At 35.1% G+C, this 15,140-nt stretch overlaps 1 protein-coding gene across 1 annotated transcript in view; it reads right to left on the bottom strand.

Moving 5' to 3' along the window:
* Positions 1–640: 640 nt before the first annotated feature.
* Fgf10 (fibroblast growth factor 10) overlaps positions 641–15,140 on the bottom strand; it is a 77,920-nt gene continuing 63,420 nt past the window's right edge. Inside the window, exons 2-3 of the mRNA XM_048443063.3 lie at positions 8,213–8,316; positions 641–3,587 (exon numbers count right to left, since the gene is read on the bottom strand). Of these exons, the coding sequence (XP_048299020.1) occupies positions 3,390–3,587; positions 8,213–8,316 (302 nt within the window). The 3' untranslated portion in view covers positions 641–3,389. The remainder of the gene's footprint in view (positions 3,588–8,212; positions 8,317–15,140) is intronic.

Here is a 15,140-nt window from a genome sequence, read left to right as displayed (position 1 = left end):
AGACTGTTATCTCTGAAATATTCTAACTTCCTGTACCTATATCTTTATTTAAAAAAAACTTAGGGCTAGCAAATTCCTGATATGGAACATGTTGTTTACATTATTGACTACTCAAACCAAGAATTAACAGCATTCTAATTCTTAGAACTGTGCCACACAAAACTACTGTTCCATACTGGAAATATGTCTACAAACTTGGACCCTGGAATCAACTTGCATTATTATAGCTTTTTTTCCTGCCTACTTTTCAAATCAAATTCATTGGTCTATTCCATCCCCTGGAAGTCTGATTTTGCAGCTCCTGGCTTTTCTCCAAAAGCCTTTCATTGTTGCACAAGCCATCCTGGTTTTCAATTCATCCTTCTTTATCCACTGTGTAAACTAGGTGGACCTGAATAGTTAGGAAAACTGAAAGCATTTGGTTGTTATTAGGGTAAGGATAGCCGGCTCACACATGTAAAACATTAAAGAAACCTTACAAATGTTTGAGCAATTTTTTTTCTGTTGTTGTTGTTTGGGGCTGTGGGGCATTTAACCACATCCTGCCATGCACACAAGCCCGGAGATTCTCTCATTACCAGGTAGAGTTTAGGCTAATAAAAAGAAAAAAAAAAGAAAAAACAAAAAACCAAGGACAGTATTTTCATTTTCTTTTCCCAGCATTTTATTGCCTTTATTTAAATGTAACATAATATACACTGTTCAGCCTTTTGGGGGGGTGGGTAGAAGGAAGGAGTGATTCTATATCAAGGAACCGTAGCGCCAGCACTCACAGCTCACATGGCTTTGTGTCTGTGACTGACACGCTTTAGCATGGTGGACCAGTGCCCACACTTCCCACGGAGGCACAGCTCCCAAAATAGTGATGCTTTTTTTTTCTTTAACACACAACATTCAGGACTGAACTTCTTTTCTATCAGTAGTTGCAAAAGGGACTACTATTACCAAACAAAAATGCAATTTTTTTTAATGCGGAAAAATCCTCACTCCTTATTGAATTGTTTCTGTATTTATCTCTGTTAACTTGTATACAGAGAACGGTGTAGCGTGGGGAAGGGGAAAATATGTTTTCTATTTTTGGACTCTGCAAGCTTTGATACATTTTGCTAGAAGCTGTTTAATGTCTTGAGTACTATAATGATGACTGTTTACACGTAGTCTCTTTAGTAATCTAAATGGCAATATGAAATAAGAATCCAACGTCTGCCCTATTTGCTGTTACTCTGGTCATTGAATACTATAGTTTGTCTCCCCAAACATTTAATTTTGGTTGTGGGTGGTCTGTATTTATGTGTCAGGTATAATTATTATTTTAAAATAAAAGAAAAAGAGAGACACCTAGTTTTTCTAGGGATGCATTACATTAGAGCTCTCAGACCCAGTTACCAATTAAATGTGAATGTACAGAATCCAACCACAAAAAAGCATACATTTTTAAAATCCCATTTGTCACAAAACAAGTTGAATGAAAAATACCATGAAATGCAGCTATACCCATAAACATAAGCACTGTGACTCTGTGCACTTCTCTTGAACTAATGCTTTACAAAGAAATCACAAAGTATGATTTTAGTGGAATTACTCTACGAGAACGTTCTCAGCAAAGTGGATTTTTAAATTACTGATTAGCTTTTAACTTAATATTTTAAGTAACCGATTTGCACTGGCAAAAGGTCCACAAATCACCAGCCTTTGTAGAGATTAAATTTTTAGTAAAAAGAATGCTTGCTTAGTCTTTTGTTTGTACAAAAATACTATATCAAGACAATAAAAATGAACAGATCTTCCAAAACAAGAAATAAGATAAAACTGCAGCATCAATATAGACTTAAAATTATCCTTTAAAATATTTAGAACAAATAATGTTTTTTACACTTTTAAATCATTACAGACACTGCAAATAAGGCTTATGTGTTTATTTAGTGAAATACAAAGTGACAGTGAATCGTACACTTACGTACTGCTTTCTATACCTGCTCTAAGAAAATGAATTTTGATGTGGTTATATTATAGAATCTTCTAGAACACTTTAAATGTACAGAAAACAAGCTTTATTTGGTTTTGTAAAGACTAGATCATACAGCTTGAACAGGTTTCAGCATATGGTTACACATATACCAGGATATATTTGCTCAGTTTTAGCCCCTGGGAGAGTTGTATGTCATACCAAATTCCTTTTTGGTTCTTTTAGGGGAGAAGCATTCTGTGAGACTTACAAAGGGTTCTTGCATATGAAGATAACCATTCCATCATTTTTGACTGTGTCCTATAGTGAACCATCATCAGAAAAAAAAAAAGAAAACAGAAAATGAACAAACAAAAAAACAAGGTTAGGCTAAAATCTAAAAATTAATTTCCCTTGTTTTAGTATATTTATGGAGATAAAATAAGGCAATGAAAGAGAATTCATTTGGCCTTATATGTTTTTAAGTAAGGAAGCCTCAGAACTGACACGTGTTGGCAAATGTGACAGATATCTATTCCTTAAGCTACAGCAGGACTCTGCCATAGTCATCACTGAGGGTTCTTATTGCAGAAGTGCAAATGAAGTCAACCGATAGCACATAGGGCACTTTTGCTGCTCCCTTGATCTCGTCTCCTATTTCTGAAGTCTTCACCAAGTTCTTAAAACCCTTTGTCATGATCACGCGTAGGGTGCCAAAAAAAAAAAAAAAAATGAGAAGGCAAATCAGAGGGCAGCGCTGAGGATACTCTTTAAAACCCCAAAAGATATTTAACATCCTATTAAATAAATAACTTAGAAAGAAATAGTAAAGGATGAAGGCAGAATGCACAAGCATACCATACTATTTGTATTGTTAGAACAGTTTCACACTAATATGCTTATATTTGTAAATCTGATCCAATTCTTCCACGGTGCCACACCCAAAGCTCCTTTGGTAGTGCATATGATATGACCCAAGTGCTTGCCAGTAAATGCTTGCGTGTCTTCTTGCTCTTTGAATCATCAGGCTTGAGTGAGCAATGAAAGTCTTTGATATGTGTTCATATTCCATAAATAACTTTCCCAAAGATCATTCAACGGATTGTTCCAGGTCCTTTAAGTTCTATCTCAGAAGTCCAAAAGGAAAAACTTAAACAAACAAACAAACACAACCCAGCCCACAGCGTTGTTCACTTGGGGATAGCTTCCATTCCATTTGATTTGCCTCTATCTTGGGTATAAGGCATGACACAGAGCTAATGAAAAGAACTTCATATGTCAGCAGTGAGTACAAAAGACTCCAAAGCCTTCCTTCCTTTAAGCAAGTTGAACTCTGTGATAAGTCTTCGCCTTTTACTCTACAGTCTTCTGTGAGGATATCAACTCTAACTCTTCCTGGTCAAAGAGTCTTTGGTTGTACTGCATCCAGCAATGGTGCCTTCTTCTATGAGTGGACCACCATTGGGAGGAAATGAGCAGAGGTGTTTTTCCTTCGTGTTTTTTGTCCTCTCCTGGGAGCTCCTTTCCCATTCAATGCTACATACATTTGCCGGCCGTTGTGCTGCCAGTTAAAGGATGCGTAGGTGTTGTATCCATTTTCCTCTATCCTCTCTTTCAGCTTGCAGTCGTTGTTAAATTCTTTCTGCAAAGGAAAAACAGTTATTTATGTGGATGGTGTTGATACTTGACTCCATAGGATATAGACCATCTAATGAGTTACAGTAAATAGTCTTGTTTATAGCTGCCATTTTTACATAATGCTCACTTCTTATAAAATGTCAACAACAGAAGAGTCAAAATTTCGAACAACAAGACAGATTCTGTGTTTGAAAACACATGACTCATCTTTGATTAATAACCACAAAACCACAGCCACATTTTCTGGCCCTTTATAAAAATGAAGTGCTTTGACTAGGGCATGGTTTAAGTGCCCAGAATGGTTGTCTGGAAGTAGATATCACATCAACAATATTTGTGAGGACAGTATTATAATGTTGTCTTTGCTAATGTTCAATATAGGTCCTATAGAAAAAATAGAATCACTAGAGATTTGGGCTTATCATATTTACAAACATTATCTACCTAAAAGTCAATCCAAGGAATGTTTTAAAGTTAAGATATAGAAAATGCTTTGCTTGGGGGTTGGGAGTTTGGCTCGCTTGGCAGAGTTCTTAACACAGAATGCATGAGACCCTGGGTTCTATCACTAGTACACCATATACTAGGCATGGTGGCCTAGAACGATAATCCAAACACTAAGCATATAGAGCCACGGGAATCAAAAATAAAGCTACACAGCGTTCCAAGCCAGCCATAGCTATGCAAGATCCCATTTAAAGGAAAAAATATGCCTTGTTTTGTAATATAAAAATAATTATGAACATAGTAATTAAAATAGCATTCGGATGTTCTCACTAGGGTATCATCTATACTTATATTATTTTTACATTGTACCAAGTTAGTGGTCAAGTCGTTTTAGGGAGTTTTAATGGGTCAAAATTTTTCTCTCATCTGCTTCCCAAATTCAGTGTCTTATTCTGAAGTTATTAACGGACACGAAAATCTAAAGAAATATCCCTCTGCTATCGATGCAAACTAGAGTAATAGAGAAACTAAGGACCAATAGTTCCAATCCCTTCACATTTTGATGTGGGCACATTTTGATGGAGGCTTCAATTGCATAATTTCTTTCACCTCAGGAATCTTTGTGTTTTCCAATTTTAATTTTTTGAAGAATTTATTAACTTTAAAATGTATGTGTAGATATGTGAACCTGTATTTGTTTGAGTATACTATATTCCAGCAGGAACCCACTTAGGTCCAAAGAGGGCATCTGGTCTCCTGAAACTTGGGTTGTACAGGCTGTTGTGAACCACCATGTGGGTGCTGGTAACTGAACCCTGGTCCACTGCAAAATCAGGAAGCAGTCTTATCACTGAGCCATTGATCCAGGCCACAAGTTAAAGTCTGGTTTATAAATTTTCAGGTTTCAGTGGTATAAGTAATAATTAAGAACATAATAATGAAACATTGCATATTTACATAGATATTAACCCTTTATTTTTCCATTTTCTGGAATTGAATAGTAGCATTGTTTCTTTTCTTTAAGGTACTATTAAATGTAAAATTCACATGGTGAAAGGTTTGAAATTAAAAAGAAAAAAATAAATTATCAAAAATAATTCTTATAATAAATTAAAAGTATACACTAGAAAATTAAATATTTTATGAACTTATTTAATTTTTATTCTTATTCATCTGTCTAAAAAATATGGATTTCAAGCAAATAGATGCTTCTATACTTATTAAAAGGGTATGCAATTTAAAGAGTCAGGGACGAGGCCAGTAACATAGTTCATTGATTAGACTCTTGCCTCAAACACTAAATGACCTGAGTTCCATCCCCAGGGACCATAAGGTGGAAAGAGAGAACCAACTCTTTCAAGTTGTCTTTTGACCTCTACACGTGTATTGGTCCTCTCATGTACACATACACACAGATACACACATACACACAGAGACTAAACAAATGTAACAATTCTGTTCAAAGGAAGATTGGGGCTATTTCAGGTAATTTCATTTGGAGATGCTTATTTTTTTTCTTGACATAATGAATTTTAAGAAAATTTTTTAAAGAAAAAAAAGAAGTGTGTCTTAATATTATTTTTTAAAAAGTGTGCCTGAGTCAGCTTTTCATCTCAGCTATTTTGACCCTTGGAATGTAACTAAGATGTACCATAGCTATAGTTTCTGAAGGATGGCCTAGACATTCATGAGATACAGGCAAAGCATGACTACTAATGTTTAAGAAATCTAGGTTGTACTAATGTGAACATTTCTCCCTGCTGGGTAGCCTTCATACTGAAAGGTGTTATGCAGGCTGATGAGGAAACCTATTAGTAGTCTCCTAGGTCTGTGAACCTTGTGAATTGCAGTAATGACTGGTGTGGCGAGAAATGCCCTTGGGTACAACAGTCGTATAAATATTATGGGAATAACCACCACTTTCTGATTAGATATAAAGCCCATCTCACAGTAGAAAACACATGCCCTGTGCTATAAATCGGGCCAAGAATTCACGGTTGGGGAGTTTACAGGCCACAGGAGTGAACCTACTACTACTATTTTGCTAAATAGAGAGTATTAGACTGCCCCCCTAAATCTCTGTCTCTTGACTGATAGATTAGCACACCTTTTAGAATTCTGGGATTCCTGAAGGCAGGATCGCTATTTTGGACTGAGGTCAAGGTAAGAGTCAGTAGCTGACTGCTTTGCTTTTCGGATCTTCAGGTTGAATCCAATTTCTATTTCTGAGTTTTTATTAATTGTGCAATGAGAAGGTAAAGTGGTAAAAGTATATCTTGATGGAGATAGGGGAAGGATCTGGTGATGAATATGCTAAAAATACATTGTATAAAATTCTTAAAGAATTAATAAAGATATTTTAAAAGAAGTAGCCAATGTATTTTTCTGTATACTTCTTGCATACCTGGCACCTGAGGAGGTTATCAGAGTATTATATTCGCTGAAACAGGAGTTACCTAAGGTTGTGAGCCATCATTTGGGTGCTAAGAACTGAACTTGGGTCCTCTGCAAGAGCAGCAACTTCTCTTAACTGCTGAACTATCATCTCTCCATGCCTATGACATAATGTTTTTAAAAGAAAACTTATAAGCAGATTTATTTTGTTTGTTGGTGGTGGTGGTGATAGTGGTGGTGGTGGATTTTTATTTCTTTGTTTCGTTTTCTTTTCTTCTTAAATGACTGTATGTGTGTACATATGTACATGTTAGGTCACACATGTGGAAGCCAGAGAAAGACTTGTGGGAGTCATCTCGCTCCTATCAGTTGAGTTCTGGAGACTGAGCCCAGGTTGTCAGACTTGGTAGCACATTTACGTGCTGGACTATCTGGCAGGTCCTCAAACATGTTTAATTGGGAAAAAAAGCAAAAACAGTATTTTTGCAAAAGTGGTACAAATTTACAGCCCTAAATGGAGCTATTTTTAAAATTTTTCTGTTGCTTTTTAGGCTCCTTTTAGAATAATATGCAATACAGAAATTGAATTAAAATTCCTGTAGACCTCAAACTTCACGTATTCATTCTGGTATGACTGGCTTGTCACTTAACAGTAGACCTGATATGAATAAAAGACCAAACTAGGCCATTTCTAGCCTTTGCTTCTCAATTCTCAGTAATTGAACCAGGAGTGTGGGCAGCGCTTGGTTTCACATTGAATGTGTAAATTTCTGGACCTTATCTTAGACTCTGAATCAGAGAGTCTAGGCCTGCCTTGGTTGCATTATTATGTCTTTTAACAATGCCTCACATTGATTTTGAGGCTTACTTACGTATAAGAACCACCACCAACACTTATGTTAATCAAAAAAGTAAATTTGTTTGTATACTTAAAGTTAAATTCTTTTCGATGCTGTGAAAAATGTAAAAGTGCACATTTACACTAGAAATTACATGGCTAGAAATACATGAGATTATTTAAAGTAACTGTGTCAAATGTTTTATCTCGAACCATTGATATTATTATACATATCCTCAAAAGATGTAATCAAAATTTTATATAGCTATATTCCATGTTCTCTCCTAGAGTGGAATTCAGAAAAATTTAAGATCATTTAGTAGAGTTTTAGGATTAAAATGATGAAACAAATCCATCATCATCAACTGACCTGCTTGTGCTATCCTTAAAAAGGCAATTAAGTCTTCCCATAATATCTATAATATTCATGCATAATTAGAATTAATGACTATTGCCTAGGTAAGTGTGATTCTAGGGTTCATTGAATAACTTGGAAAAATTCATGTATCTCTTGATATGTTTCTTTACTTATGATTTTAACAAAACCACACAACATCTGCGCCCTAGTTTTCTCTTCAGCTGTGGCAGACATTCATAGTACATGAGGTTCCATTCCACCCAAGGTTTTTGATTTAAGCAATTCTTCTCCAAGTTGTCTCCAGTCCCCATGCTACTTTGTTTGCTTGAGTGAAAGTCTGATTGACTTATAGTTCTGCACGTTCACAAATGTCAGTAATAGACTCATGGGCAAGCAACCAGGGGATTATAGAGCTGAACAAGGGGCTCTGCTGGCCCTTGAGATGCTGGTGACCCAGCCCCTCCCCCTGTGAATCCGGTTAGTAATGATGGAATGACGACTACAAGGACATTCAATTTTCCTCCAGGAAACTATCTAAGTCTCTGGTACTAACTTAGGCAATGTGTTTTGAAAACGAAAGCCAGCTACTTACCGAGCCATAGAGTTTCCCCTTCTTGTTCATGGCTAAGTAATAGTTGCTGTTAATGGCTTTGACTGCAACAACTCCGATTTCCACTGATGTTATCTCTAGGATACCTAAAACACATAATTATAGAGGCAACTTGTAAAGAGTTATCTGTGCTTACGTAGGAGAAGGTAAAACAACCAAAACAAATGAAAAGGTACATTTTGTATTGTCTCAAAAAGCAAAAGGCAAATAATGGGGTAGCCAAACTGAGCCAAAACTGTGTTGGTGTGGACAACTGTCTGTATTCTGTCAATTATGATTTAAATAAACGCTGATTGGCCAGTATCCAGGCAGGAAGTATAGGCGGGACAACCAGACAAGAAGTAGAGGCAGGACAATGAGAACAGGAGAATTCTAGGAAGAGGATGCAGTACCAGCCCAGACACAGAGAAGCAAGATGTGATAGCCTCGCTGAAAAAGGTACCGAGCCATGTGGCTAACATGTACTAGAATAATGGGGTAATATAAGTTTCAAGAGTTAATAAGAAGCCTGAGCTAATGAGCCAATCAATTTACAACTAATGTAGACCTCTGTGTGATTTCTTTGGGACTTAATGACTGCAGGAACCGGGCAGGACAGAAACTCAGACAACACTGTATGAATAGGTTGAAAACCCTAGTGAATACAGAAAGCCAGTAGTAAGACTTTGGGAAGATTTCCTTCCCGTTTTTACTCTGAACATATACAGGCAAATGTTGTTTTAATTAAAATGCTTCCTTTGCAACCTCTGCATTTTCAACCCCATAAATATTGAAACTCCTCTACTCATCTTAGCCTACATTTCACAAAAATTTATCAGAGCCCACATCTCTACTGTGGTATTAAATTAAATCCACAGCATATGTCAGTGATATGTCAGACTTACCTCAATCTGTAAAAACAATGGCAAACTATTTTTTCTTTGTAGCGCATTTAGATAAACTAAATCCCTTGGCTGCGTTTAACTGATAAATTCATTTTTGACCAATGTGTTGACGCGCTGAGGCACAGGGAGACTTGTCTCAGCATCTGTACAACCTTACCATAGCAGATACAGTGCTCCACGTTAAGGTATTTTCTCTTTTTTTGAGAAAGAAAGGAAAGCAGAGGGAAGCAGTGATTGACAAACAAGACCATTTCCTCCAGGAACAGGTGTTTGTTTGGTTTGGTTTATGTAAAGATGGTATCCTCAGAAAAGTTTGTAAGCAGGTGTAGGAAAAGCATTTGATGTAGAATGCAAAAAGCCCAGCCATTTCATCCTAAGACTACATCAAACTAAAACTCATTTCGTTATTTTTAACAGAGGGATGAACAGCACGGCGAGGAGAATGTGGTATCAGGAGTTAGGGTCTATGTACTTGACTCCTGGCTATGCATCTGTTGGGAAATGATCCCAGAAGACATCAAACCATTCTATGTCTCTGTGTCATTTGAAAAGTGGATAACAGAACATTACTTCTCTCAGAATCTTGCTGTGATGGCAAACAAGATTATATACACAAAGTTATTAGTATCTTCCTATAGGGCAGGACTCTAGTTATTATGAGAGGCATTTTTCCCCTGAATTTTAAAACTTCTTCAAGAGGCTATGGACTTTTTCATAGATCAGACAAACTCCCCATTATCTTAGCCAGCTGATGTAGAAGGAAATCGTAGTTACCATGCATTGTGTATCATCTAAGATGACAAACACCATCTTCAATGAGTATATAAAATGTGTTCTCAGATTTTGTCCCCTCTAAGGGACATGAATGGTTTCTCTCCTATTTTTTCCCAGCTTAGTCTGTGAGAAACTAGTAGAAATGCTAGACTTTTCTGACAGCAAAGCTGACACTTCCACCAGATAACATGAAACAAAACCTCTATGTGTCAAGGAAGTATTTGATTTCACACAGCATAATCTTCCCTAACATAGCATCTCACTGTGCTTGCAAACCTAAACCAAGGACATCTGTGAGGTCTGTTTGGGGCAATGTTTATTTCATCAGTATATCTTACTCTATGCTGGTTATTGTACTTGGGATACTCACCCACATGTTCATTTGCATATTTAAAAAGTACTCTCTTGCGGTTTGTTTCTTTAATTTTTCTTAATTAAATTTAATTTTTTAAAAAGTTTTAACTGTTCCCCAAGGAGGTATTGTCATTCTTATTGTCAATTGTAGATTAGAATATTGAAGATAAAGTTGTATAGCCCGCATACAGGTAATTTTTAGGTCCATCATGATGGTTATATACACCCAGTCCCAGGGCTTTCACACTTTCTTTCCCCCACCTCTGAATATCTTCATTTTTCTATCTTTCCCTTTTCCTAGAGGGGGATTCTGTATGAAACATTTAGCAATATGATTCTTTAGAAACTCTTATTAAATGACAACATGTTATCTTCCCAACGATGTAGGTGTGCCACATGGGAAAACTTCTGAGGTTCAGAGGGTGGAAAAGGTTAATAAACTTTGTGACAAGGAAAAGATACCAACTATACAGGAAGTGGCATTTTGGTGCAATGTAGAGGTGTTTAGACTGCTGTGCCTGCAGAAAGGGAGTGTATGGTATCAGTAAACTGTGAGATTGGCCACATGTATTTCTACTGAGACAGGAAATTGATAGAAAAGAAAGACAGGAAAAAAGTTTTAACAAATAACAAAACAAAATATCTGAAGGAGAAGTAGTAGAGGGAGCTGTAGTAATGAGACAAAGACAAGGAAACAATATGACCTGAATATCACCAAATCCTAAGCTAGTTGTTTTGGAAAATTTGTGGCATACAACAGGTTTACTAAGATACACTTAAATTTTTTGTGTTTTACTTCAAATGAGAGCTCAGTATTTAAAGGATTGATCAAACATCCTGTTTTACTTTACAGCTAGTTTGAGTAAGAATGCAAAATGTTTACTTTTAAGTATTTTTGAATGAAGGCATTGAAATGTACGTATCTAAGGATCATAATATGAGCTCTACCACGTATGTGTATTGCTCGGCATTCATATCAGAATAAGTCTGCCTACCTCTTCAAAAGAGGTCTACTATACTTTTAAAATGAAAAAAGGAAAGACGTGGGTGATTTAATACCCCCTTGAATTCTAAAAATAAGTTTTGAATGTACCACAGGTCACTAGGTCATAATTTGGAAGCTTTGTAGGTCATAGGCAAGTGCTGCATTTATTTATTGCAAACATCATTGAATGTGGATGCTTCTTTGTGAGGAACCAAGCCTACAGGGCACCCCTGTTTCTTCATATGTAATTTCTGCAGATTTTAGTATTTGGTGAAAATTATCAGGTTTGTTTATTCAAATTATTTTTGAAAAGAGACTCCAGATTTTTTGTGGTTCATTAAATCACTAGCCATTAAATTTGTATGGATTCACTTTGACATAAAATGCAATGCCAGTTGAAAGACATAATACTAAAGAATGAGTAAAGGGTAGAAGGCATCTCTCTGCATTTCATGCATCTTATATGATGCTATAATTATCTCAAAAATTAGAAGTTGCTAAAAGCCTTTGAAAGCCAAAGTTATGATTCAGTGGTAAAGACATCTATTGTGAAGTCTGGGGACAATTGTAATTTAATTTTAATCAATATGTTGAAATAGAACATGGTCAGGATAATGGTATTAGAATTTAAACTTTTTAAGTTAAATCTCTCCCTTTCCTATATGGGTTGTAGAGTCCTAAACTGATTTATTGTATGTTAATATGGGAAAACATCTTGGGTAGCCATTACTTTTAATATATATATATATATTAAATATATTATAAAAATTATAATATTATATAATTTTTAATATATATTAATATTATTATAATATATTAATATATTATATAATTTATGATATATTATATTATATATAATATATAATGATATATTAATTATTATTATAAATATAATAATATTTTATATTATATAAAAATGTATTTATATTATAAATTATATAATATATAATTATATATTATTTATAATTTATATATTATAAATATAAATATTATATTTAATATTAATATTATTAATAAATAATATTATATATATATATCAGGACTTAGGTAACCCCGCTCAGTATTGTGAGACACCCTGCAGGGCTATGCACTTCATTTCCTAAGAATTTCTGTTTTGTGTCTCATATCTTTCATAATTCATCTTCTTTAAGGAATCATAGTAAGCACAGTGATGCTCATTATATACACTTGATACACAGTCATTGAACAACAAAAGGAAAAAGAATCAATGCTGTGCAAAGCAAAATGGGGCATTTCTGAAATCTCAAATTTTTGTTTGTTATATTTTGTGAAATCATGAAATAATATTTTTATTAAAATGAATACAAAAGGAAGGAAAACATCAAAATAAAGAAATGTTGGTGAATTGTAAGATGTATTTGTTATCAGTTATAGGTAAATTATTATAAATGTGAAAGTTTTTATTGCTTTTAAATAATCTTCAACTATTGGTTAATATAATTATAAGTAGAGAAGTTTTGAAATGATATTGAAAGGTTATTGTTGGTGTTGGAGCCTTGATTTAAGCAATATTTATTTCTGGGCAACAGAAGATAACAGGATAATCTATCTCTATTTAATCCAAACCATCTCTCCAGCTCCTTTAAATTGAATTAAAACAATAATGTAGCACAGATAAGGCTGCAATAAAGCACCCTCTTGTGTCATCTACTTTTACATATGACTGAAATTTCCAATTAATTTAACAAAATATATCAGAGTTAAGTATTATATCTTTTACATAGAAATATAGTCTTGGAGAAATTACTAATTATAAGTTAGTGGACATTTATTATTTTGAGTGTGATTGATTGGATATTTGGACCCAAAGTCTTTCTGCTTTTTCTATATTGTTGGGCTTTACTAGTAAAACTGTTATTTAGTAATATTCAAAACCTTAGCTAGAGTCACGAGAGTGAGGTACATATGTATGTTGGCATTCATGGCTAGATACACAGAGAGACCTGAACAACTTGTTCTTCCTCATCATGTGATGCTGTCTGCCATATTGTTGCCACAAGAAGGGTTTACCAGATGTCCAGAACTTTTTCTCATCTGAAACAGTGAGTTGAATAAACCTGTATTCCTAACATGGTACGCAGTTGCGTGTGTCTTAGAATTGAGCTCCGTTTCCACGATGCTTCTTTCCTTCCTGTGACTGTCAGAACATCTGACATCCATATCTAGTGTTGCTTTCTTTCTACTTGTTTTTATTTTGATAATCACATTATATTAAAAGGTCTCAGAGACTATAGAGTAAAAAAATTTACCAATAACATGAATGTTACTTACATGTCAACAAAATATTCCATAAATATTTGATACAAAAAAAGATCAAAAAGGGTCACTAAAGGAGATTACTTAAGAAGGAGCGCGTGATATGATAGTGTCTGTGAGTGCAGAGCCAGTTTAAACCTGTCTAGATTTAATGAAAATGAAATACTGTTTGTCTTGGAGTCACATCTATAACATTAGTGTGTGAACACTCTAAAATGTGTCTCCCAACAATAGCAATGAGAACACATTTTTGACCTGTCTGAAATAGTCCATGTGGTTAATTTGACAATTTAGCTTGGTTTCTTTTGAAAAAATGGTGAAGTAATTGTTACGATGAGTATAGCTAGAATAATATAATATGGGTAATATTAATTTTATTTATTTATTTTTGATTAGCTTCTTCTTCCCTTAGTTAATTTTTCTATTCACCACATGGTTTAAAGGGAATTTCAGGATCTCGTTTTTGGTCATGAAATTTGGAAAGGTGCTTAGTGTGAAGGGAGTGGATCTGTAGTAGCGGTGAAACAGTGGAGGAGGTCGGCTTTCCATCTCCGATGATGGGCAGTAGACGATGCAGGTAAGTCAGCTGCAATCCCAGAGTCTTAGTAGTATTTGTAAATTGGAACTAACTGTCCATAGCTCACTAGGTTGTGTGGCATTTTAGAGAGGGGGTCATTAAAATCTATGTCCTGTCAGCTCTGTCACAGAGGCGGGTTTTTTTTTTGTTGTTATTTGTTTTGTTTTGGTTTTGGTTTTTTTTTTGTTTTTGTTTTTGTTTTTGTTTTTTTTCTCTGTAGATCTAGGCTGGATCCCTGGAATTAGATTTTCCATCATTTGATTTTCAGTCAGTTTTGGCTCTGCTAGCACAAGGACCACCCACTGCTCGATACATTACAACTCAGAGGCAGGCAGCAGCTTTGATGCATGAAAGCCATGGCAAAAACATGTGTAGAGAAGCAGAACCACAACAGGAAGAGACGCAAATGACGGCAGCAGTTAACGTCCCCTGCCAAAGCTTCTGATAGATGTGGATAGAAGAGCATTTTCTTCTGTATAACCGGTGTGGGATTCTTGACACTCACACAACTTTCAAAACATGAATTTGGGATATATGTGCTGTATACATATCATTTCTTTTCTCAGCTCTTTAGAGATTTGAAATAACATTATTATCAAAGAAGTTGGAGAACAACTCAGTGATTAAAAGCATGCACTGCTCTTGAAGAGGGCCAGAGGGACCATATCCCTTCCTCTGGCCTCCATGGGCACCAGACACATACATGGTGTACATACATACATTCAGATGAAACACACATACATATAAAATAAAAGTAAATATTTTATTAAAGATAATATTACCAGATTTTTTTTTCTTCTAAGACTATAGAAATGTTAACAGAAACTTGGGAGACTTCAACAACTTTTATTGACATTCTGAAGTGATTATTTGTATTGACAGACAGGATTAAAGGCCTGTATGTTACCCTTAAAGCTTCGCTTATATATATGAAGCTGGTTCAGTGCAATGGGGATTCATTTTATCACGAGTCTTTCAACCCAGGTTGAAGAAATAATCTTTTTCCTAGAATGATCTTGTCTTTCAAAGAGGGACAGCACAGTAGGCTAGTGATTAGTC

The sequence above is a fragment of the Myodes glareolus genome, chromosome 15 (assembly GCF_982192425.1).
Source record: "Myodes glareolus chromosome 15, mMyoGla1.1, whole genome shotgun sequence".
Lineage (NCBI taxonomy): Eukaryota > Metazoa > Chordata > Mammalia > Rodentia > Cricetidae > Myodes > Myodes glareolus.
This window is presented reverse-complemented; position numbering and strand designations above follow the sequence as displayed.